The 27,279-nt window shown below is 35.9% G+C and overlaps 1 protein-coding gene across 1 annotated transcript; it reads right to left on the bottom strand.

Annotated features, from left to right (window-relative positions):
- Positions 1–150: 150 nt before the first annotated feature.
- On the bottom strand, positions 151–20,206 carry CNST (consortin, connexin sorting protein; the record flags this gene model as incomplete). Its single annotated transcript, XM_010079847.1, has 8 exons — positions 19,825–20,206; positions 14,056–14,261; positions 10,867–10,897; positions 8,208–8,294; positions 7,611–7,725; positions 5,496–5,517; positions 5,222–5,318; positions 151–1,034 (listed from the first exon to the last, which is right to left on the bottom strand). Coding segments are annotated over exons 1-8 (1,824 nt in total), but the record flags the coding sequence as incomplete, so codon positions are not given.
- Positions 20,207–27,279: the final 7,073 nt, after the last annotated feature.

Genomic DNA, 27,279 nt, shown 5'->3' with positions numbered 1-27,279 from the left:
ATATAATATATATTTTCTGTATTGTTATATGTACATATAATACATTTTAATATAATGTTTATAATATTTAACAGTTTTTGAAGTTGGCAATATCTAAAACATTTTAATTGAGAGAAACATGTAAGAGTTTGTAGGATTCACAGTATTTACCTCAGCAATCTCTATCCTTCTTGCAAGTTCATCAAGAGAAGAAAAGCTGTCATCTAGTGATAAAGCTTCCAGTGAGTTGTAAGATCCTCGTTCAGGTGAAATACCTGGAACAGTGTCAAAGTCCTCTTGGTTTGCTAAATTTGCAAATGATTCTTCAGTATCTATTATGTTACCATTTAAAAATCTGAGAAATAAATCTTCTTGTTCTTCATTATTTACCTTCTCCTCCTGTCCTGCTGCCCTCTGTATTTCCTTGCATACTCGTGAATGGGCAGTACTCTCACGCTCAGACACTTTATTACATTCAGGGCATACATTTGATTCAGTTCTGTACCGTGAAGATTCTTCATCATCATGATCATCATCAGACTGTTTCTGCTGCTGCTTTAAACCACTGTTTCCAAGCTGGCCACTAGCAATTTCTGAAGAGCCAGCAGCATGTTTTGATCTGAGCAGATTTCTATCAGCTTGCACATCTTTATCAGTAGGAGACAAATCAGTAGGCATATAATCAGCATCTGTTAAAACCAAAGCATCTACCATTGGCTCAAGAGGGAGTTTCACTCCAGGGTCCCCAGCTGTGCCTTCTATTTTTCCCGCATCCTTAGAGAGCTGTCTTTCTCTCCGCTGCAAACTGTTATCTTTACCGGCATCTCCAGATGATAAACAGCCCGAAGAAGGCCTGCCCACTGTCCCTGGGGACTGGGTGTGTGGCTCCAATGTTGATTCAGCACTGCAGTGCTGCTCCTCCATGTGGTCCTTTCCTGCAGCTACCCAAAGGCTTGCTGCCTCCATCTGTGTCTCAGTTTTGTTTTCATCTGGAGAACTAGTGCTCAGCTGTTTATCTTCTTTCTTTGGTCCAACACCAGGACAAGTTTCACTACCTAAGTGCAACAGGAAAACAGTTCCAGCGTTTTTAAATGATTCAAAGCATCAGCCCAGGAGGGAAAGAATATACTGTGATTTGATAACGTTGTAACCTAATGCCTTAAAATGCACTCCCATGAAGGGCAGGTATTTCATGCTCCCATCAGAATAAAAGTTTTGTTAGTAGTCTGAAAAGCCGACTCCTGATTCAGCAGAGTATTTGCACACATTCTTGCAGGCAAAGCACATGCTTTAGTGCCCTCCTGAAAAGAGTTACTCCCATGCTTCAAGTACAATACGTATGTAAGTATCTTTCTCAACAGCCATATTTTTTCTAAAGCATATTTTATGGAGGTCTGGAATTCAGACAAATGCACTTAGTTACAGAAAACTGTACTTTGATGCTAGTGTATCTATCACACGGGGAGATATCTGCATTTCCTTTAAAGGAGCTGAAAACATACTCATTTAATACATTTTAAATTCAATTCTTTTAGGTGGGTAACTAGCTCCTTTGGTTAACGCTAAATTAAATATCCAATTACAATATTTTACATAACGGACTGCATAAAAAGATGTTGCTTTTTGGATACGTAAATCGTATTACATATTAAAAAATGCAATTGGATGCAGCTTATTTCTGCAGAAATGTATTCACATTTACAATACAAATGAAAAATGATTTTTCTTATCTGAAATTTCAGAGAGAAACAAGGGGAAATCTACATAGCTTGTGAATTCACCTACTATCAGCATGATCTGCTGATGAAGGAGTTGGTTAGCTCAGATTTTCAATAAAATTATTAGACATTAGCCATTATGAGAAGCTCAAAGACAAATCTCCCCTTTTAGGCTTATGAAGAGAGAAAGGGGGTGCTTAGAATTAGAATAGTAAAGCAAGCTAGCTAGATCTCTGCGCCAATGTTATCCTTCCTCACCTGTTAAAACCTCACTTAAAATCTGAACAATTTCCTGAACTTGTTACATGAAACAGCATCAGATTCATTAGTCGTTAAAGAAATGTTTGCATTAATTCATTGTATTGAACAATTTTATTAAATTCTAAACTATCCCCATTTTAAAGGATAATGAAATACCACGTAGCATAGAAAAGACAGATTTGGAAACTGAAAAAGAGACTATCCAACCATATAAAAATACAGAAAAAAAAATCAGAACATTAACAAATTGAAAGGGTACAGGGAACCTAATTTCTGTAAAACACTGAAAGAAGAAAACTTTCTGAAAATTAGATACAGTTGAGTAGACAGCTCAAGGGATTTGTAACAGGATACTGAGCCCTTCACATATAGGTCACAAGTTCAAACACAGCCAGGATTATTGGTACAAGATTTTGTTACCATCTGTCATTTTTTCCTAGTGGATACATCCACATTACAACAAGCATCTGTGCTGGCAGCCCCAACTGCAACAAAGATTAAATGGAATCGGAAATTAAATCAAATTATTTACCATGAAAGGTGGCTGTTGAGCTCAGGGTTCTGTTCCTAAGAAAGTAAATGATCCTAGCATTGTTACCTAATTACAGACGTACACAAACTGAGATGTAATGATCGTTGTTACATTCCACATCAAATTTTCATCAGCTTTCAATATTTTCTTTACACCTACTTCAAAACACCTGCTTTCGACAATACATGCCCACTACAGACTCAAGGCAAGTTAAGACAAATACTTGAACACTTAATTAGAAAAGATGCTTTTTCCTACTAAGTTAAAGGAAGCCATACCCACCAACATGGCAGTATCTTCTCTCTAACTGTCAGAGATATAACAAAGTTTCGACTGCAAATTTTCTAGAAATGAAAGCACTTATGGTAATGTAAGAAGTGGTTTTTTTCCAAACAGATTTAAAATTGACACTTGCTTTGTTCATCACAGAAACCTGTAGCCACCACTTTTTTTACCCTGTTAATCCAAGACAGCCTAGCAGAGAGAGTACTGACCTACGGCATTCTATCAGTGGAGAATTCGCACTTCTCCATCTTTGTCCCTCTTCCCATTTAAAAACAAATCCTGTATGACCTAAAAGAAAACAGGGTATAAACAGTTTCTTCCCACGTTGGAAAAATGTCTGTATGTATTGCAAGCTTATGCTTATGCTGACTCACTGTAAGCCAGACTTCTACTACCAGCAGCTAAGTGACTTAAGCAGTTCTCCCTGCAGATTGGCAGATAAATTTCTAAGAGAAGAAGAAAAAGCTTACACATTTACTTCTCATTTTTCATGATGTGGAGAAAAAAAAAACACATAAAAAGCAGAAGATAAGCATTCTAATTTTTCAGTGAGAGGGCCCATGCATTTAGGCTAAGGCTGAACAGGTTAGTTGAAATATTAGGAACGGTATGGTTCTTATAGTATAGGATTCTGATGAGGTTCAGGCAAAATCAAGAATCAGCCCCAAATGGCCATATTGCTTTTATTCCTGAGCTAGATCACTCAGCCACAGCTCCAGTATTTTTTGCACCGCACCGAGCAGCGTATACAAATTCAGAGTTATGGCTCATCTTTGTACAATTTCTGTTTTAGTTCATACTGATGGCTTCCCTACCCAGAACCTTCTAACTGCAACAAAAACTTCAGCCCCATGCTGCCAACGCATCAACTCAGTGAGGGGCAGCAGCAGCTAATTGATCATGCACTGCTTAATAGATCAAGAGATTTGTCAGCGTGCTTCCTCAAGAATGTGCTAATCTTGTGAAAAGCATCTTTTGCAAATCTTAAGCATTTAAACTTGAGTTAGGCTTGAAATATTAATACTGGAACTAGTTGATCTTTAAGGTCCCTTCCAACAAAAACCATTCTCTAATTCTATGTTTAAAAGAAAGGTATGAAAAAAAATTAATTTACACCATTAATTACTTCCACATTAATTTTAATGTCTAGATATTGTACTACAGTATTTTAACATTGACACAAAATGCCACTTAATTCAGAAGTTTCAAATGTTAAGAAATTCTGCTCTCCAGAAAGCTTTTGTTCCCAGTTTGAATAACAACAATGGAAAAATTGTAAGTGCCTAATTTTTTTCCATGGGAGTTTCCAACCATTCGAAAATAAAAAGCATTGGGTTCTTTTGATCTGCTTTCTGAACTGTAGAACATGTTCGTTTTGTGTTTTCTATGTGTTTTCAGTGTTTGGTGTTTAGTTAGACTACAAGCACAACGAGCGAGAAAAGACAGGATATAGGGTTCATGGTAAAAGAAGATGAAGATGAGGACGATCCACAAACATAGAGAACTGTGTCTCTGTATGTTTATTGATTCCCAATTCTCTTGAACATCCTGGCTGACAAACCCTTCTAGGACAGTTTAGGTTGAAAGGGACCTCCTGAAGGTTGGCCCAAGTGACCGCATCTTGTGAGAAAATATAGCTGGTTTTGAGGAAAAGTACTCAGTTCAGGCCAATTTTGGCAACTGGAACCTGGCAACCTCCCCACTGCCCTCCCCCCCCCTTTTCGCTCAAAGAGGAGAAATAAAGCACAACCTAGTAGTCTACCTATGTTCTTTCCCCCTCTGTCTCGATTTTAACTATTCATTAATTTGCATGTTTCATAAGAATCCAATAGTTCTAACAAATTACCCAAACAAAACAGCCACTGCCCCAAGGCAGGAGGAGGAAAATGAAGCTGACATAAAAGTGTGTACTGAAAAAAAATTAACTGAAGTATGTTTTTCTCTTCCAGACCCCCTAAAAGCTTCCTAATTTTTTGTGCTGTTACAGAAAAATATGTCTCAAAATCAGTATATCGTATGTAATTTGAAATAGTTACTAATACTGTTAACTATACTGAACTGCCATAACTCAGAATATTTGTCATCAGGTCATTTATCTTATATTTTATACACATGAATTATGTATCTTCTCTCTAGTTTTATACAATTTTGTAGCTTATGTAGGCTGCTATAAATGCAAACACATTTAAAAAACATTTTTTTGATGGAGGCTAGAATTGCTTTAATTACAATTCTGAATATCAATGACTAATTAAAATTGCATAGTACCATCCATTGTGCAGTTGTAAAAAAAATTAAAATTTGCGCAAATGGATGAATCTGTGGGATTCAAATCTACAGCAAATGTAGCTTCGAATGAAATAGTTTCAGAGTATTTACAGGAATATGTCATTACAGGATAATATTTAAAACAAACATATGCACGCGTACATATACACACACATACCTGATTTAAAAGCAGCAGCTTCTCTTTCCTTGAAATTTTTTGATTCCACTAACTGAAGCAAATGTCTGCTTTCCCATGTATCTTCTGCAGCTACTAGCTGTAAAATATGATAGTAATTCCTGTAATTTTTTGAATTAAACAGGAACACTGTGACTTTTTGAGACATCGAAACATCAGTTTCTATACTAAACTGGAAAAATTTTATCTAATAATATTAAAAATATATTTATTAGCAATCTTTGACAAAGCAGAATTCAATTAATCAGCTGCTTACCTTATATTTCGATGCCTGTGGCCTGCAGCAATAAAGAAAGAAAAGAAGAAATTAAACTTAGTAGCAAATAACTTCATAACAAATGTCACTGAAATCTTATAAGCCTTTGCTCTGCTCTAATATTAGCACAGAACTTTTCTTACACTGAAACACTGTCAGCATGCTAGCATACTTTCAAACACAGATCTGTACCATACGTGAATATCACCAGAAGACCAATCAGCCCAAACATTGCTCCACCTCAGTGAGAACGCAGGCAAAAGAAAATTTGCTGCAACATATCAAGCGATCTAAATTCCTGTAAAACTTTATGCTCAGAAGGAACTCTACCAACTTTACAAATAATGTAAAGACTCACTATCTACTAGTATTAAAAATACTGATCACTATAACAGAGATTGAGGAATGGAAAAAAACCCCACAAAACATATTTCCCTCTCCACAGACTGTTTACACTGGGACACGTTTTCTTGGTGCCGAAAGATATGGCAGCTCCCGCTGATTCCACTGGGATTCACAGGTGAGTCAGCACTGCTAACAGTCAGCACGGACTTTGCAAACTGTGTAGACTCACGCACAGTGTGTTTTATCATGCACAATCTGTCTTGCAGCCTTTCATACAGCAATGAAGTTCAAATGTTGAGCATTTTGCTTAAAGCTAATGAAAAAAAATAAAAGTAGGAGACACAATAGGGAAAAGTACTGATGTTCATGCTCTCCAATAAAAACTTTTAGAAGTTGCAATGACTTTTAAATATTACCATTTAAACTTCAAATAAGGGTCACTCAAAATTATCTTTAAAGAACAAACATGTCCAGAATGCAGCTGTAGAGCTTGAATATCAGAAAAAGTTAAATTACTTTCAATTACAAAAGCAAAATGCTCACATTTTCTGAGGCCCGCATGTTATTCATTAAAAATTAAAGTATAACAAATTGAGACTAAAGCTTAAGAAAAAAGAATAAATATGAAACAATAAAAGCAAATAGACTTTTGCCTAGAGAGTTTGGAAGCATAATATTAAACACAGAGAACTGCTCATGGCAAATGAACACAAACCTTAATTTTTATCAAATTGCAGGGTTTCTCAGAACTAGGAATGATGTTATATAACTGAAATTCTATATTTTAAAGTGAGGCTGCATGGAAGAATTAAAGGAAGAAAGCAGAGTTATTCTCAACAAGGTGACAAACAAGGTGACAATAGGGAGGTGCTGCTAATTGCAGCACACAAATTGCAATAGACTTGAATCTTAGTCTTTCGATGGGCTTGCAAGGCCACGCACAAGGAAACGTAGGCTGAGGAACCCTGCAGGCACTCAGAGTGCAGTCTCTCAGTCGCAGCAGGCTGTGGGTGTAAAGATGCAGCTATGGTGCTAGAGCTAGACCTGATGGTTACAATTCCATATGTGTTACTGCCCAGATGAGCACCCTAGGCGCTGCCCAAATGTTTGTGATACTGTGATGTACTGATTTGGGAGGCTGCTGAATCAGGCAAAGCAGGGGTGAACTAAGATTTCACAACTTTTCAGAATACTGCCACACTAGGGAACTACAGAATCATGGCTGCATAATGTTCATGCAACCTATATGAAATCAACACAAGATAACAAGAATGACTTTCAGCATTAGGAAATTATCCTAAAATGTGGAAAATTTGGGAATAAAATCCTATAGGGTAGATGATAGTGATGGAGTCTGAGATACTGGGCAACTGCATTTAAAAAACAATGATTAAAACAACAGGTGTAGACACGATCACCATTATCGGTTTTACAGTCTCTCTCTTCCTAAATTAACACTACCTGGTTTTTACTTTCATTGAAAATACTTACAAGTTAACTAAAAACTCCATTTCTGGCAAACTCATGTTTGCTGAAAACAGTTCAGATCTAGTTCGTATGCAAACCTCAAACACTGTGAAAACTGATGCTGTCAGAAATATTTTAATTACATATCAAGAAGAAACACAACTTTATAACCAACTTCACTGAAGTCAAAAGGATGTAACATATTTTGAGACTGACTATTTGAAAACACCTATACTGGCAATCAGACAGCAGCTAGGCTAACATATTAGTACTGGAAAAGTAATAATATATTCTTATACTTACTGTTGATGTGAAGAGCAAACTCTAGCAAGCTTTTCCAACTCTTCACCACTCAGTTCTTTAGCTGAATTTGTCAGTGTTGTAACTGGACTAGGAATTGCTGTTTTCCATTTTCTTTCTAAATTAAATCAAAATCATTTTTACCCAAAGTATTATAAAAGTAGTATTTGCTTATCATAAAATGTAATGTGAAAGTAATGGAGAAATATTGACAACTCTTCTGTGTATGCTCTACAATCTTGTTTCAGGCTATGCAAAAAGCACTGTATTTTTTCACAGCAGACTTTATTTTAATCACATCAGATTCACTAACCCTAAACAAAAAATAATCTCAGAACAACTGTGGATCAATCAAAGTCTCAATTAATAGAATAAAGCATTCTTTAGTTTGTCATTACAAACTATTTACACCTGCATCATGAAATGTGTGAGAAGAAATCTGAAGCTCGAATACTTTTCTTGTAACAAGCTCAGAGAAACTGATATAAATCCTGCTTTTGCTATGTAACATTTTTAAACTGGAAAAATTTATACTCTATTATTTAGAAATACAAACAAATTAACTCTTTCTTATGTCATACTACTTTAGCCTGTACTCACCCCACTGCTCCTGTATGGAAGAAAGATTTGCAAGCAGCTGCTCATGATACAGTCGTTCAAGCTGAATGAACTTCATTGCCTTCTCATCTGAATGGAAGGTTAAAGAAAATGTACACATATATGGACATGTTATGATTTATTTATATTTGGCACCATACCTGAAAGGGCAATCATTCTGTACCTGGAATTTGACATAATCGAATCAAAATTAATAACGGCTAGCATCCAGATTTCTGTGTAAGAAAGAAAATAAAAGCAGACATGAAAACAGCAAGTAAGAAGTTAAATAAGTTGATAAAAGTTCCAAAAATTAAAACCCTATTCTCTTCAGCAGCTACCTCTTCCCACATGCCTTAAGACCAACAGAAGTTCTTCTAGAAAATAAATTAGCAAAATATCACTATGCTGACAACTCTCACCAGAAAATGAAATCTCTGGGAAATGAAACGCAAAACAGTTATACAAATACCACTATGTATCTCTCCAGAAATACAATGTTATGTCAGTAACCATAACTAACTGCAAATATGGCTTCTTTCTACTTACCAGCTGGAGACAGTATTTAAAAAATTTCCCCAACTCAAACTTTCAAAAAACACCCTCCCCCTTTCCAACCATTGTATACAACACTGTTGGACAGCAGAGTTCACCTTCTGTCTTCTTTCTGAAGATTCTGCTTACTTTTCTTCTATATGAAGAACTCTTTCACCTTAGGGTTATCGATATATTCACGGAGGTATGCTGATAATTATACATTTTGTAGTAGTCAGGATAATTCTAGTTCCATCAAGCCCAAGCTGGTTGTTCTGCTTAAAGCCATGTTTTGACAGCTATTTTAAATTTAATTCTACAGTACAATGAGGACAGAAGTACAGTGAATGAGGTTCTTAGTAATATAGAAAAAAATATTTTCTATTGTTTATGCCAAATACTGGAGAAACTATTACAAAACCACAACCAGTACTTGTTATTTTTGTTAGACTCATTCAACACATACATAGCTTGGCTTACGAACAATTATATTAATGGGAAGAATATTCCCTGCCTTCAAGAAAACTGTTATTAGAAACAGAATTACAGATCAGAGAGACAGCCTTAGAGATCACAGCAAAGAAACCCTGAATTATTGTTAATATGAAGTTCTACACTGGATGAATTAAAATGTCTGTCATGGATAATTAATACAGTGCAACATGATCAAGTAAGTTCTTTATTAACCTCAGGAAACTGATGGTCGCAAGTATAGAAGAGATATCCTTCATAAATATGTATTATATAGTGGTGTTGAATTCCACACATCAGGTGTACATTGCATTAAGAATATTTCCTCTGATCAGCTTTAAATACAGTGCCCTTCAATGAAAGCAACTTCTGTGAAAGAAAAACTGTCTTTCTATCATACTGTTGAATGCATTTTAAATTTACTGTATTTTCCCCTGCAGAGCCTTAATTTACTACAGAATTCTTCCATGCCTTTAATTTGTGCTGGATGTTTTGGATTTTCTGATGGAAGTTTTTGTATTAGGATGACCAAGACAGAAGTACCGTCTTCTAAGACAGTGATGGATATTTTATTTCATACATTGCTTTTATAATATTGTGACAGTTATTTGTCTGGTTTTGTATAACAGGCTAATATAATTTGGCTAGGTTTCAAGGATACCTTTCCAGGTTTCTTATGCTTTGTTATTTAACCATTATAATTGCCTATTTGCTGTATTTAGTTTGTAAGAAATTACATAATAAAGAAATAATCTGTATGGACAGCTTTTGTAATTTATGACACACCTTAGTGAATCACATATAACTTAAGGGCTTACCACTCTTGCCTCGTCTTTTTATAGTCTGGTCATTTTCCTTTAAAAGCAAACAGGGGAAAACCCACTCCACCTTTTCTAAAAATATAAATTTCACTTTAAGGTTTGATATGACTATCCTCTCCCACAATTACTGAAATTTATCAGAGTAATTACCAGCAGTTCAACTATTATAACTTTTTGACCAAACTTACTTGTATTATCTAGGAACAAATCAGAATAAACTGGACCATTGAACTAGCTGTTCCCAGAAGCAATTACCCATAGTTTCCTGTGACATTTTCTCAAACTACCTTGATACAATTTTGACTAATTAGCATTTGCCAAAGAACATGTTGCTATTGTTTGTAGGTCGCCTATCTCCCTTAGCTCAGTGTGTTTGGTATTTTTATTCTAATCAAGACACTTGTAGTACATATTCTAATCAACAGTTACAACAATTTTGTTCTTACTATAACAGTGCCCTATTTGATATAATAGAATACAGACCTTATCTAGATTGGATATATTCCCAGTCACTTGCACTTAGAACAGAACTTATCCTATAAAAACAGAAGTTATTTGAAAATATTTTCTTACTTCCTTGCTTGTGCACAACTACTAATTATTGTACCAGTAAAGCTTTTGGAAGTGGATTTATTACTTAACTCATATTCCAGCTGTCTGATTAAGAAGGACTTGCTCACACATTGTATATTCACTCATGGGTAAATTATGGCTGTTCACTCCTTTCTAACCCTGACCCACAACCTCCGAGTCAATGGTAAAGCATTTGTCTTTTATGTTTTAAAAAGACAGATTATTTTAATAGCATGTAACAATTTCTACAAGCAAAAGGATACATTCCTCCTCTTGAAAATAGGTCTCAGCTATCTGCAAAAGTAAACAAAGAAAAATTTGGATTCTATATAATTTTAATGATAGGGGTAAGGATAATATGAACTTTTTATCACAGTTTTAAACATCTGTTTGCAGGTTCATATTTTGTTTGGGTAGAATATGAATGTTCAGACGAAATACATGTATTCTTATTCTAGAAAAGATCTTTAAAAGGAATATCAAACAACAAATAAACATGAAGTCCTCTCACACAAATGGATTTGCCCAAATGCTAGCTGGATTTTATCTTGTTACAACAACATTTATTTCAGAAACTTTTTAAATGATCGTATTAGAAGCTTTAAAATTACCTAAACCAGAACTACTGTGTTTACTGATATGAGTTGAAGAGTTTGAATTCTGTTACTGGCCATTGCTTCCTTATGGTTGACTGAAATAAGATAATTGCTGAGCTCTCCTGAGCATTACAGTGCGATGTGACAAAATGGAGAAATGGGGGCTTCCTGACTGATGAGAAAAGAACAAACTTTGGACAAAAGACACTAAAAATATCACCTATCACAGCATCAGAGACGTATCAATGACCTTCCTGTTTACATCCTATTTACAATAAATGCTTATAATAAATAATGACAATAAATATCAGAAGCTCTTCAACCACAGAGCAAGTCATGGTGTTAAACCAGATGGCAGTTCTTTGTTTTGCACCGAAGCTGCTATGATGTGGAACAGATCTGAGGCTCTTTCTCCTTAGGCTGACATTTTTATAACAGAACAAAACAATTTCACCCTGGCTAGGTCATTTTATAGCACTTATCTTTAACAGAGCACTGCAAAAAGGAACAGTAAATATATGCTCACGAAGAGTTTATATACTCAGAAGCTGTGTATAAACCAAGAACACAGGCACGCAAACCTAAGAGAAAATTATGTTCCGGTACACCGAGTTATTGCTCTATCAAAGCTACGTATTTTAATTGCAGACTACTGAAACAGATCTACTACCCTCTTCCTAGTGATGCTTTTACTTTCAGGTGTTTCAAAGCCAAAATTACAAGCATGGAAGTGTCAGAACTTCCAGAAGAAAACTTGAGATGCCAGTTAGAAAAACCACTTTTTCTGTTAATCAAGTAAAGGTATCAGTTTGGTTTCTCCTCTCCCCTAACTGCCATAAAGGATTATTTCTTGGACTAAAAGGGCAAAGACACCTTTGTATTACAGTCCTTGTAACCAGCTCAGAGAAAGTAAGTATCCAAAGACAGTCAGAAAATGAGCATGTTTATTATCAGAATAAGAATCTCACTTTGACTCTGAGTTGGTGGTGGGGAGTATTATAGAAAAAATTGAGCTGATACCTGGAAAGGAAAAAGTGTAACACTGTATAGAAAAGCTAATGTGGTAAACAAAATATTTTTCTTCTAATTCCTCCCTGTGGAGAACTAATCTTTGAGATTTGCAGAAACAAAATCTTATTTGTGCTTGCTAGAAAACTGGGCATGCTTTCCTAGAAAGCTGAGGAATACTGATGGCTTTGTAAATGAAATAAAATACAAAAAATATAAACCTCAGAAGTAAAAAATATTTTGTTCCCCAGAACTCTACAGTAACAGTAACCTTTACAAGCACTATAATCAACCTTCAGGGACAGCAGACATTGGCAGCCTTCCTATTAGCCATGCTATTGCAAAATGTGTCCAGTAATTGTAGGTACCTGATACCTGAACATTCAGGTTGAGACACCTCATAGCTGACACTTCAATGCCTTCTGTGGGACACATTCAGTCTTGAAATCTCTGGGTCATATCAGTTTAGGCACTCATAATTTGAAGGACTTAACAAGTGGGCACTTTTGTAAAAGTCTAAAGGTGATTGCTCAAAAAAGACAGTAATTTGATATTGGAGTCTAGATTACAAATTGCATATTCCTGGCTCTGAGTCTTATTACTAACCACTAGACCATTCTGAGCCCAGTACCTCCAAAATAGAATTGGTAAGTGACTTCTAATGTTCTTTATTTGCACATTTTGTCTGCTCTCCACAGTAGTCTCCTAAGGATTTCTGGGACTGCCGAAGTTCTGTATCTTTGTTTTATAAAAAGAATACTTCTTAGATTCTGTAACAAGTGCTAAACAAATCACATGAATCCCATTAAAGACAGGAAAAATATTACAGCCTATTTTATTTAAAAGTTAACCCTCAGAACAGCACTGAACATCCCATAGCCTTTAAATATTTAATATAGGCTTCCCACTAACAATGTGGATTGTTAATACTCCAGAACATCTGACACAGCTCTTTATTTTGAATTCTTTTTAATTTTGTCACACGGAATAAAAAGAGAATGTGATAGAAGAATATTTGCTAACTTGGCATAAAAGAAAGTTACTGGCAGGATTCATTAGCAGTCTAAAGAAAAAGACTGAAGATGACAGGTTAATTCACTGGAAAAGGAAAAAAAATTCTTAATAGACTCACTTTACATGAAAACATGAATGCTATCTTTAAAATCCTTTATTTTTCCCCCAGATTAAAAAGTGTGTTATGATCCTTTTGAGTTCTGTTAGCTTTCTTTCCAACTTTCCATTACAAATTGCTCGATATTTCTTAGGAAGAAAAGAGATGGCGTTTGATTACTACATGTTTGAATCTGGAAATGCAGATTCTGTTCTCAGTTCTGTCACAGTTCTTGTATGACTTTCAAAAGGCTGTTATCCTTAGGATTTGGCTTCATCATCGAAAAGTAGCAAACAGATTTCACCTCCATCATATTTGATGACACTCCTTAACATTTGTAAAGTGTTTTGAAGTCTGTTTGCCCTGTGTTATTTTCCAAAAAAGACCTTTATACTGACTCATGAACGACCACCAAATTCGGTGTAGCTAAAAGTACAAATGGTTAACCCTAATGCTAAGTTTCAAGTAAATTAAGGAGTGATCCGATATATCTTCAAACACAGATTAAAAAAATAATAATTAAAATTCTGTCAAATGTAAATTATCTATAATTTGCAACATTAAAGAGAAACCTCTTTCTCAAATATAATCCCTGATTTATATCAAAGAGATGTATCAAAAATACCCTGTCCAGATATGAATATTGGCACATGTTGAATTAATGCATTTTTCCTAATGAATAAAGGTCTCAAATGAAAACAAAATTGTGTGCAACACCCCAGAATCATAGGAAGTACCTGATGGAGACACAGGGGCAGTATCTTTGAATCCATCTGCTCAACCTCTTCACGGAGCAACGAGAAAAGAGACTGCAATGTTTGTTTTTGTTCTTTTTGGTGAAAGTTTTCCTTTGCTTCAACATCACCTTCAGCATTCACAGACTCTGTATCTGTCATAAGAGTACTTTCCTCTTTGATTGCTGTGGTTCCCACTGTAGGAACTCCTTTAAAAAGAACAAGTAATGAGGTTAGGACTCAAAAAATAGGTCAAGTTGCTTTTTTAGGAAATTTAAATACAAAAGCTATGAATAAAAGCCTAGTATCTTAAATAACATCCCTGCAAGTAAATAAAATACTGGTCTTGTCAAAATTAGTTGCGATATGTCTGTCTCAGCGTCAGCTCACCAACCTGAAAAACCACAGTGACACACATCAGGTATTTCTGTACACTTTTAACTGGTACCTGACTTCACCTTGGGACAAAAAAAACCCCACCTAGTCTAAACTGCCCTACAGTCTAAACTGTTCTACAGAGTTATTAATAAGAAACCAGGATGACCTAAAATACTGTTGTGACTGATGCTACAGTCAGCTAAAAGATCAATGCTTGGATCCAAGTGTCCAAACTTCTATGTTAAGACTGAATTGTAATACAGCAGAGGCAGAAAACAGGGTTGTCTGCAACACAGTTTTGCTCAAAAAGGGAAAAAAGAAGGTAGGTGAGGAGAGCGTGAATGAGTTTCTCAGTTGGTCTCTTCACTCTTGGCAAGGAGCTTGTACAGGGAGAAGTCCCAGGAAGGGAACAGGGACAGACTATTTGACCTCTTCTTCAGGTGATAACACAGTGGCTCCTCACAGGATCTTAAAAGATAGAAAGAAGCAGATGATGACAGTGGGGGATTCTATTGTGAGGGACAGATGTCCCAGGGGACTGTCCTGCTGAGGAAAAAGGATGACTACCCTAGATAGTTGGACAGTTTGAGAGTCCTGGGAATGAGCCAGCAGTGGTGATCTGTGTTGGTAACAACGACACAAGGATGTGTAAACTGAATTTCACCTCCAGAACTTCTTGCTAGACAGAAAAGTAGGTTCTCCATGTTACATTCCCTGGCAGTCCACTGTTTCCCGTCTTCAATTTTACAAAAGTGAAAAAGCTCAAGACATGCAGGTGGAGGACTGGCAACATATATGAAGGATAATGTAAAGCATAACAGTATAAAAATATTACAGGAAAACTTTCTGGGTTCAAATCCCACATTTTATTGTTAGAAAAGCAATATTTGTATTATGTTGCTGATCAAAAATATGACAGTTATCAGGAAATGTTAAATGAGATTAGGGCAGAAGTGCAGAGCAGGCAATAGTAGTGGGAGAAATCAACTACTCATGGATAGTCTGGACCAGTTTCTCACAAAGATCAGAGAACAGAAGCAATAAATGATGGCTTCCTGTAACTCTTAGGAGTAACCAGAAAACTAAAGTTTATTGCTCCAATTCATTAACTTTTTTTTCATAAAACAACATTGATTTTGATACATTACATAGGACTGAACTTTTTAAAAAACAATCCCACAATTTTTGAAAAACAATTTAGAGAATTTGGCCACTGAAATGTGCACAATAAACTTCTATAAACTCAAGTTATGATGAGTATGTTATTCTTTCCCAATTCCATCCATTTTCTGAAAATCATGTTATCATTCCAAGGACAGGTGGGGGCTCTGTTTCAAGTAACCATCACACTTTGACTCTGTTTCTACAGCTTGGGCACTCCGCATATTTCAGACCCCCTTGTGTTCGTTGCAACTGACATCCTATGGTGATGATTCAGGTTTAAGATTTAGGGCTTAAGAAAAGCATTAGCTTGTACACTGAATGCTCCACTGTTTTATTTTTGGTTATTTCAAACTCTTTATTAAGTAAACTATCCAGGTCAGGAGTGCTAATAATCTCTGTGGGTGTCTATTTTCACAGGGCAAAATATGGGTGTAACTTAACATCACTTTTTCAATATTAATGCACATCTCTGCTTTTCCAGTATTTATTTGGGCTTGCTGTGGGCCAAAAGCAACAAGAGACATAACTGGATGCAAGATTCAAACCAGGAAGAACTTTATAAATGAAACTAAGGTTGTCTTTAAAAATATAGCTTTCTGTTCAGCATGTGATCATGAAACCAGAAAAGAGGGTCCGCATGTTCTCGCAAACCTTTTCTCTTAGCAGAAAAAAAAAAAATAGTCACTTGAAACTGCACCATGAACATTGACTGGAACATGCTCAATAGCAACTATCATGAAAAACCTTCGTTTTAATGTCAGTGTGGTACTGTTGCAAACACATATAAACTGCATATTATTCCTACATATAGTTGAGCTGTCACTCACTTGGAATCAAATTCTGCCCTCAAATTACTCTCCTGATTCTGAAACAATGCCTTATAGCAATTCAGGTTAATTCCACCTTGTTCTATTTTAAACACAAGACAGCATTTGTGCCTTAGTAGCACCATAACCAGTAACTTTTCTTGAGGTAGCAACACTTAGGAATGCCAGCCCATAACACCTTTATGACAAAATAAGATCTCTATTTATTTTTTTTCCCTCCATGTTCTTGAAAAGGGCACATGACACTGTTTTTTCCTGGAATCAATCAATCTTACTGTCCAAAGTGGATTACTTTTTTTTTTACTAAAGACTGGTATCTTACATATATTTCCGAATATTTTAAGAAGCAAGGATTAAGCTTTTTTCACTTTGCAAAGCACTAATATTTAAAAACCATCTTGTTCCATAGTAGAATGGAAAAAAAGCCTTTATGAAAATAAATGTGAAAAAAACACAGAAGATATCAACCCTCCAGTGGCCAGAGCACTCACTAGGAACATGGCAGAGAGCTGTTCTGTTCTGTGAGACTCACGGAGGTTTTAACTGACATGGGGAGAAGGAAACTTTCTCAAAATTTCCCAAAGAGTTCATAGAAACAGACTCATATTTGCAAAAAGTTCCAATTTTGAGAGACCTTGTGAATAAAAATGACAAACCCATTTTTCAATGTCTCACCTTTTTTTTGTTTTGTCAGTACTGCAAGTATATGAAATTAAGATGCTCTTGCCACCTGCCTGAGGATGAGTCAGAGGTGTGAGTATGAGGCATTTGTTATCAAATAAAGCTATCACAATAAAATAATGGATAGTGTTCTCTGTTTTTATTGAATTTTAATTTTCACATTCAGTAGCATTAGCTTAAGTTACCAGTAGCAAAAGCTTCTAGTACAGACAACACATGGTAATCTCTTTTTTTAAATGTTCTTGGGAACTCAGTACTAGAAAGCTGGTTCAGACTGATTCATTCAAGAAGTATTAAAAAAAAAACAAACCAGCAAGTATGTAGAAAATATTTCATCTTTAAGAGAAGAGACTGAAGAGATTTTAAGACAGAAGCGTTGTTGGAAAAGATATAACTCTGAGCAAGCTCAAAATCTAGTTTAATGTGGCACAGAACCCTAAATAAAATAACATTGCTTGACTTTTAATATAATTTGACCAGTTTACATTCATATATTTCATTTGCTGTAACACCAAATCCATCCCATCCACTCCACCTTCTTCCCTCACCTTCAAGCTGCTGCAAGAAATAAGTTGAGTAATTTACAGGAAAAGTGTATGTTACAGAATTTACCTTGGGGAAAAACGATTAAGCGCAACTTACCATGCCACACTACATTAAGGAATTACACAGTGTGATTTTACAGTATTAAGTCACTAGTTATGCCAGGACTAATCTTTTGGAAAAAAAATGAAATTATTTTCAGAAAACAGGGATTTGAAGTCCACATTTACAAAAATACATTGAAGCAGATGACACTTCATGAATCACTATCTCTTCTGCACCTAAGTTAGTAGGATTTATTACAAGGAATCAAAGATGAATAATGACCAAAGTTTAAATTTTCCAATTTAAATTTGCATCACTTCTGTGATCACCAGAGTCCTCCTTAAAGAGATATAATCATAATCTATTAAAAACTATTATTAGTATACAAAAAGAATGTGAGAGAAATTTGGGATCTGGAACCTATAGACTTGTCAGTTGACTCTAATACATCTACTGTGGCATCAAGACAGCTGAAAGGAGGTGCTTCTTCAAACAATGTATACGTGAAATCTTGGAACTATTTACTCCAGGACACCAAAATGGGCTCAAAAAACAACTGCAAGTCAGGTGACAAATTCACTGGAAGCTATTAGAGTCTACCAGTTCCCACTTAGGGAAGTCCTGAAGGGGCAATTGCTGATAGCAAGGAGAACACACGAACAAATCACTGCCTCTTGGCCTTGTCCTTATACTCTTACCTACCCATCCTGTTGGCCACTGTCAGGGGAAAGATATTGAACCAGGTGAATCTTCAACCAGATACAGAGATTTTTAGCACATCTGATTGTAGGAGCTAGGATAATTCTAGTTCCAATGCATTGCAAACATATACAGAAACATTACTGTGTTTCAGATACTTCTGTCCACACATTCGTATCACATTTCATCAACTTGTTTTTTGTTATTTCCATTGTAGAAATGACTGGTTCTCAATTACTTCTGCCAATCCCTTCTTTTATTCAAGTATTTTCTTCTATTTTTAAACATTAAATCTACAGCTGAAATATATATTTAATGATTTTCTGCATCATTTAATAAGAACTCATTCTCCCTATAATGACAGTTTTCAGGATCCTCTTATGTCTACTAGAAAATATAATTTTTCTCTTCTAGATTTTGCCTGTAAGTACAAGATACGGAATGCAAGGCTTCCTTCCTTTCCTTTCTTTACCTATTTTATAATCCCTTAAAATCATCAACAGTTTTCAGATTAGGCCATAAAAGACTTGTCATTTAGCAGGAAAACTATATTTTAAAACTGTCTATTTTAAGTAGCCAAATCCCCATCTTCTCAGTCTTCAGATGAAAAAAAAACCAACACATGGGGGCAGGGGAAAGCAGGCATGATTCAGCTGTTCCAAGCAACTTTAAAAGATACATATGCGATGAAACACACTGATTTTAATTAATATATTTGCAGGATGACGACACACAAAGTTTATGATTTATGGCAAAAACCTAATACAATAACACACTGTGTTGATACAGACAAATCCTACTCATTCGAAAAGGGAAGAAGCATCTCAAATAAGAACACATAACAAAAACATTTTCTTTATCCAGTTCAGATCCAAAAGGTCTAAATCAGAAATTGCATCAAAAATCGGTAGAAACACATTTGTTGAACAGCTCATTACCCAAAATGCATATCCTAGGACTATCTACTAAGCTTTGAAAAATGTAAGTACATTTTGACAATAGCAGATCAAGATCAAGCTATTTGGTACTCCTATTAAGATTCCAAATATTGACACTGTATCAAGACACCAAAATCTTGCACTCGAGCACAGTGGTCAAATGAATAAAACCATATTGCCTGAATTTCTGGCTATTCTGATTTGGAAGTGAGCCCAATTTCCATACTGAAATTCTGCGCCTCCCTCTACTTGTGCTTCCTTGATATGTTCCATTTGCTACACAGCCAATGTTGAAATGCAGAAGATGAAAACACTTAGAACCGAATCTGATTTAGGACTATTAACAGTTTTGGGGAAAAAAATGGAAAAAAACTTTAGTGAAATTTTAAAAATCATTAGTATGACAACTAAAACATATCTTTCTTATTAGCTCGCAGATTAGAACTACAGTGTTGTTATTTTGAGTAAACAGAACAAAAATATTTTTGCTAAAGTACCTTTAGATTTTTTACTGGAGCTTCTCCTGCTTCTTGGACTTCTTTTTCCACCTGGCTGTTTTTCGGTAACAGGCTTTTCCTCCAGCTGGGGGTCCATATGGACATTTACAGATTTCCTCTCAGTCTCACCTTCCTTACAGCTTGGGGTACAGTCTCCACTGTCCATATTCTCATTATTATTGATGCTGTCCTGCTCGCCTTTATTCTGTCGTCCCATAGCAACGCTACCACTGGTCAGAACCTCATTCCCATCATTGTCAAGTTGATTTTCATTTTCATCAGCTGAAGAAATCAAATGAGATGCCAAACTTTCCACTCTTTTAGGAAGACTATTTTTTGAGTCTATTTGTAGATCATTTGGTGGAAATTCTTTGTCATCCATGAGAGCGTTACTTGTTGAACCACTTAATCTCCCACCAAATATTTTTAGACCTAAAATATAAAACCAGAAGAAGCATTTATAATATGTATATTAAGTCACAACACGGATAAATAACCTCATACTTCATGTCAGCCAATAAAGAATAATATTAGCCAAGTGATACACTTTAAAAGTATGGGGAAATTCTTTCAAACAGTAATCCATTGCCCCATTGTAAACCTTAAAGCAAAGCATATCTACATTCAAAAAACTATCTATAACCTTGAATTTTTATCCATTTATAATCAGTTCCAGTTACCTGACCAATAGCATAGCTGATCTTTACAGCAGTGCTCACAGCATTACAGCTGAGGTAACAAGAAAAACAAAAAGATAAATAGAAACCACCCTCGCCACCCCCCTTTAAATCCATGGCTAAAACAAAAGCATTCTTGTCACATAAGATCATACTTCGCCTGAAATAAAAATAAACCAGGGAGGAATAAAAGCAGAACAACTTTTAATTCTGTCAGTGATGGTATCACAACAAATATGCAGATAGATTAACTCTGTTACAAGAATTAGATGCAAATAGAACCTGTTTATTGACTCAGATTGTCACTTTATTTTCAAGAAAACATTCAACATGTCTTCAGTACACACAGAAGCAGATGGTATCTCAATAAAAAACTCTAATCCCCCCACCCACTCTCAGCAGGGGTCAATTTTCCCTTTTTGTGAACATGCAACACTAATCAATGCTGCAATTAGATGCATATTCACAGGAAAAAAAGGGTAACTCTTAGCAGCAGAGTTACACAGTACTTACGCAGGACTGTTACCGTATCAGTTCCCTTCTTCAGCTTTTAGAAGCATGGCAATACTGCTGGTTTAACTTAGCAACTATATAGATGAAATACAGCTCTGTTATGTACATCTCCTTAGATTTAGCTCATGTATTTTAAAGAGTGAAGCCAAAAAAAATCAGCACTCTTGTATTATAGAAGAGCTTAGACAAGCCTCTAAGGGGGGGGAAGTGTTGGACCAGACAATCTCCAGAGGTTCCTTCGAACATTAACCATCCTATGATCCTATGACTGTAAATGGTGTGATCGTTAATTAGACACAGACCACATTATAAGAAGAAAACTCTGCCTGTAGCTGTGTTTTGTACAAGTTTTAAAATACTTTTTGTTAAAATGCTCATATTAAAAATCAAATTTGCTAGTTCTGAGGAGAGGAAACAGGTGTAAAACATACATTCCTTTTACCAAGGACTCAACTCAGACTGGGTTCTGAAATCAAATGCGTATGCAGAGTTGATCTAAGGAAACTCCAAAATTTTCTTCAATTTATTTTTCCATTTGTGGGATTAGGAAGAAACAAAAAGGAAGGATGAAGGATTGCAGAGTTGAAGAGGACAGCAGAGAAACTATCCTGTGCTCACATGCATACCATCTACTGCAATTTCTGCTGACCATCTATGCTAATTGTTGGAGTGCACAGCCAGTCAAGACTTTAGAGCATTAACTCTTCTTAATTGTCTACTCCTCTTTCTTCACTACTTCAATTATTCTGGCCCTCTGTGACTGCCTAACCCAAAATATTTTTTATTAGCATTCCTGAAAAGCTTGTTTCTAAAGACTTTATTCTTAAAACAACATAAATTTTGCTGAGGATTTTTAATATGGATCCTGGCAACTGTTAATGCCATCTTCAGTAGTCTACCCCTTCTCAGCAAAAGTTTACTTCTCCTCCAATCAGGTATTCCTGGGCCCCTCCATCAAATACTGTTCTACTGGTTTTACAGGAGTGGCAAGACCTGGGCAGCTACACCTGCCCTTAGATGACATTTCAATTTGCACATGCTCTGTAAAGATTAGTAATCAGAAAGGCACACGCCAGGGGAGGTTACAAGGACTGCATGCCAGTATTGTAAGAAGAATGCTCTAGGAGTTCCAGGGAAGCATGCAGAGGGAGAAAAGCCACCACCAGCTGGGCAAAAAAGCAAAAGTCGGCACCAACGAGAACGACTTCGTCTCTGCTTCCAACCTGAATAACTTGTTAATAAATTACAGCCATACCAGTCTAACAAAAAATACTGCCTATCCTATAACATAAGCTGCACCAGGGGAAGTTTAGACTGGGCATTAGGAAGCATTTCTTTACCAAGAAAGTGGTCAAAAACTAGAACAGGCTTCCTACAGAAGTGGTCGATGCCCCAAGCCTGTCAGTGTTTAAGTGGCATTCGGACAATGCTGTTAAAAACATGCTTTAACTTTTGGTTATCCCTGAATTGGTCAGGTAGTTGAACTAGATGATAATTCTAGGTCCCTTTCAACAGAAATATTTTATTCTATTCTAGAAAAATAATGAATTGTACACTAGAGATGCAAGTCATATTTTCCTTTGGCAACCAAATAAGAGAATTGGCTTTCCTTCAGCACCTGAAAGACAAAGAAGGGAACTCTAGAGGATGTGGAGAATGCATCTGTTCATTAGAAGAACGCTCCTTAATCAAGCCCTTTTCTCTTAAAGAGAGTTAAACACAAAATGAAAGGTAAAAAGGACAGAACTTAACTGGAGGAGCGAGAATCAGAACTACAAGATATTGTTTACAGACACCCACACTATAGTTATGTTGATTTATTGATGGTAACTGTTCTAAATAATTAAAAAAAAATCCAAACCACCATGTTAAACTTTAAAGGTTCACTTCTTACTCTTCCTAGCATATGGAATAATAATTACCGCTGCCCCCCCTAGCTCATAGATTAAATTAAACAAAAGAGGTTGAAGTGAATTGCCAAACCCTATGAGGAATTAAAAATCAGGATATCCTACCACCACCTCTCTTGCTTCTATCAGAAGACAACAGTTTATCCTTTCACCAGCTATCACAGGGAAACAGAAACATCAACACATTTGAACAAGGTGTTTCCCATTAGACTGTGCAAAATGAGGAAAAGATGCTTTTGACAAGTGACATTTTCTCTAGAGGAAGCTAACATTTTGACCGAAAATATTAACTCATTTCCTTTTAACATGTGGCTACAATGATAGTCCCTTTCTAGCTGAGAGGATGGAGAGCTTCTGCAGCTAGCACAGATCAACATTTCCTGGTCTATTTCTTGAAACTCAGTATTTCTCCAAATAAAAGTAGCCCTGAAAATCTACTCATTTCTACAACCCTTATGACTCCTTAGAGAGTGAAAATCCAGAAAGAAGTAGTTCAAAGAATTTAGAACAATCTTGACCTTGGTCTTTTAAAAGGATTTTTCTTCCCCCCAAATTCAACTTTTTTCCCTTCCTAGTTGTCCATGTTGCTATCTGCTATTCCTTTCTTCTTTACTAAGGCACCAGGCAGGCACCAAAGTGAAGTTAAATCCTGTGAGAATAAATTTTAGCTCTGTCTAAAAACACAAGTAGAAACACTTATTTGTAAACAAAAGTTGAATTAAAATCACTAGTGATTTGACCCATATTTAACAGACCATTAACATGCAGTTACTGTATTTACTTTATTTATTTTGCCATTGAAATGAATAGTATAAAATATCAACATACTAAAAGAAAAATATTTGTTTCTTCCTAGGCACATCTTTCCTCCCTTCACCGGTTACCCAAAATTGAATTACAAGCTAACACCGAGTAGAACTGTGACAACTTCTGTTAAAACATGGTGACGAAGGAAAGTGCTTCAGTTCCAGCTGCCACACAAATTCATGCTATTGGCATTTCTAATTATGGCGATTATAGCACAAATCAAAAATAAGATGGAAAATACTTGCCAAGTGGCTAAAAAACAAAGTCTGTATTGAAGAAATTAGTTGTATGTTTGTTTGCTTTCAGACAAACAGTCTGTACATTACAGAAATATCATGGCACCCCCTTCTATTTTAAGTCAATTTCAATTTTAAAAAGCCCATGCTCTTCAGTGTTCTCTTTCACGTACTTCATAGAACTTCATAGAATTTCAACAAGGTTTTTAGTTGCCCATTTTTCTGTGTATACAGGTCCTTTCTGCCATCTCTCCTTACTAAGGAGACATAACCTTAAATACAGTTGTTTAGATTGTATTCTGAAAAAAAGGGGAGAACTGTGATTTTTCCTGACTTTGCACAGTCAAAGTTTGAAGAAGGCATTAAAAAAACCAAACCAAAACCAAAACCAAACAACAACCCACCCCCCAAACCCTCATACTAACACAGCTACTCTATCTTGGAAAGCTGGTGGGTTTTGTGAATGCTTACTGAATATATAGCATAGTATTTCATTTAGTGATCTCAGAAGTATCTTACAGAACAGATGAAGATCCTAACACCATATCTGCTGCCAAAAGGCTAAAAAGGTTCTAACATTCAAAAAGTTTATGGCAAAAGATTTTTTAATTCCATTTGATTGCCTTCATATAGCACCTCTGCCATTTTCCCTCTCCTATTCTCATGCCACTTTTCTACATTAATTAGGGAGATTTAAGTCTTTTTAATTCTTTGAAAGTTAATTTCCCCATTATATCACCTATATATAGGAGGAAGGGACACCACTACATGTGGTAACAGTTACTCAGCCTAGAAAAGGTTGCCACATAAGCAACCAAACAGGCTATCTAGGGATGTTGTGGAATCCTCATCCTTTTAAAGAAGAAATTAAGCAAGTGTCAGGATTAAGGTCAGGTAAAAAATAGATAGTACCTAGGATCAAGGGAATTTAATTTTCTTTATTATTGCAGAGTTTTTGTCTTTTTTTTTTTTTTTTAAATACAAGCAGCTTCACAAGTCCTAGAGAAAAAAAGAGAAATCATGCTGATTCTGTGAAAAGGAAACAGAATCACTAGAACAAAAACCACTAGAACAAAAAAGGAAAACTGTACAAACACTGAAATTTAAAGAATGAATAAACTTAACCCATATATTTCTTAAAAAAGAATAAATCTCTCCCATCTTTCTGATAGCCGGTATAAAGATACATTACAAGGCCACATGTAAATGTTAGTATCTCATTTCATATTGATAAATAATCTTGTGCAAATTCATACAAACCAACGTGAAAACTATCATGGCCACACAAAATCAAAAAAACATACTGCAAATTCTTATTATTGCATATTGCTTTCTGCATACAAAGAAGAATGTTGATCTCATTTTATGAGCAAATACATCTACTACCAAAACGAAGATGCAGTGATGGAGAGGAAACTCTAGATGACAGAGCAGCTACATGGCACTATCTAAAAACTACACACAACATACCATTATGAGTTCACAAGCTTGCAAGAAAAAGGACAATGCCTACTATGCTGTTGCAAGAGCTAGTAAACAAAAAGCCCATCCGTTCTTTTGGAAAGTACAAGAGCAATTTCTCTGCCACTGTTTGCTGCTTCTCCTGATGTGGAAGCCAAGATACACCTAAAGAAACCTGGATCACCAGATTGCTTCAGAGTGCCCTTGCCTCACCACAGCCAAGAAAAAAAAACCGAGAAAAGCACTAGTTGTTGAAGATGTACTTGACCATCACACAATTTGCTGCAGAAGGAGACAGCAGATAAAGAAAGCAAGCATCTCATTTACCCATAATCATCTCACAAAGGCAGACCACTTCCAGCTAGCAAAATTCTGCTCTGCACTGTGTTTCTTGTCCAACATTTAATGGTTAGAATGCTGCTGTTTCTAAAGCAAGGGAAATAAATATTTTTATGTGTATACTTCCATTATCCAACCTGACATCTCATCAGAAAAAAACTCCCACACTGTTGTGCTGTCTTGTAGCATCGACTCATTAGTAGTTTATGATTTCACAAGACAGTCTTACGTACAATCCCATTACGGGATAGCCTCACTGTGAGAGAATCTCAACACCTTCTGACTGTTCAGTTTGCCCTATGTTCGGCTTTGAAATAATGTACTAGGGGTAAAAATATCTTTATAAGTGTTCTCTGCTTCTGTGTCAGATACATGGTTCAGGACGTCTCTCTCTTCAAAGGTGTAAGTAAGTCTGCTGTCCTCCAAGAAGTATTCAGACACAGAAGTGGTTTATATAATTTCACTGAATTTACAAAAAATGTCTAAGTGGAACACTTTGATGGTTTGTCACTTTCTGACATTGCAGTGGCATTTCTCAAGTGGCAGCGTCATCTAAAGGCATCACGATCTTTATATCTGTAAACAGCAGGAATAGTGAGGTTTTGAGAGGAAGTTCCACATGCTATTGTCAACTTCTAAGCTTCCTAGTCATACTGCTTATTCACAGCTTTAATAAACAATGATAAACATACACTGCCAGGAATAATCTACTCTTAACACATTTAACACTACTATAAAAATATGTTTCAGTCAGCAGCCAAATACAAGAGGTTTGTCTGGGAACAAATAGTATCTTCAATTAGAATACACAGCAGAGTTCAGACAAAAAATGACACAACCAAGCTATTTTTCAGCACTTAAAATACACAATGATCAGTCCCCCAAATGTCTGAAAAGTTTTGGGTTTCAAGATTCACTAGGACAAATTTCACTGAACGGTATAAGAACGAAAGGGGACCTCACCATTTGATGTGTTCATTTTTTGTTCTTGTTTGCAGCAAAATACCAGAACATACTGGAGGCAGGGGTAGAAAGGCAGTAGAATGGATTGCATTAGGAGGATGGAAAACTCCCATCACCACATCAATATTATAAACAGTCTAGACAAACATTGGTCAGGAATAACTTATGACTAACTGGTCCTGCCTTGGGATGCATGGATCTCCTTTCAAGTCTTATAAGAAGCAGCAATTTGCCTTTTTTGATTTGTATATTTACCTTCTAATTGAACAGCTCCCACATTGTTGTTACACTCCAGACCACGTGCACAAGTTTGATTACAAAGTACAACAAAAATTAAAAACTTCCTACTAGCTGAATTTATGCATCTTTTCTAGTATGGGTACTTTTTTTCCTTAGAGAAAAAAAAAAAAAAAGGTCCTGTAAATCAGTACAGACTATTTTTATGAGAACTAATCAGCTCAGCTCACTCTTATCCATATCTTTACTTTACCAGGACCTGAGAAATCTGGTATGTCCTGCCACCTTGTAAGAGGTGGCTAAAAAAAAAAA

Source organism: Pterocles gutturalis, unplaced genomic scaffold (genome assembly GCF_000699245.1).
Source record: "Pterocles gutturalis isolate BGI_N339 unplaced genomic scaffold, ASM69924v1 scaffold29874, whole genome shotgun sequence".
In the NCBI taxonomy this organism is placed as follows: Eukaryota; Metazoa; Chordata; class Aves; order Pterocliformes; family Pteroclidae; genus Pterocles; species Pterocles gutturalis.
Note: the sequence above shows the minus strand (reverse complement) of the source record. Positions and strands in the feature narration are given on the sequence as shown.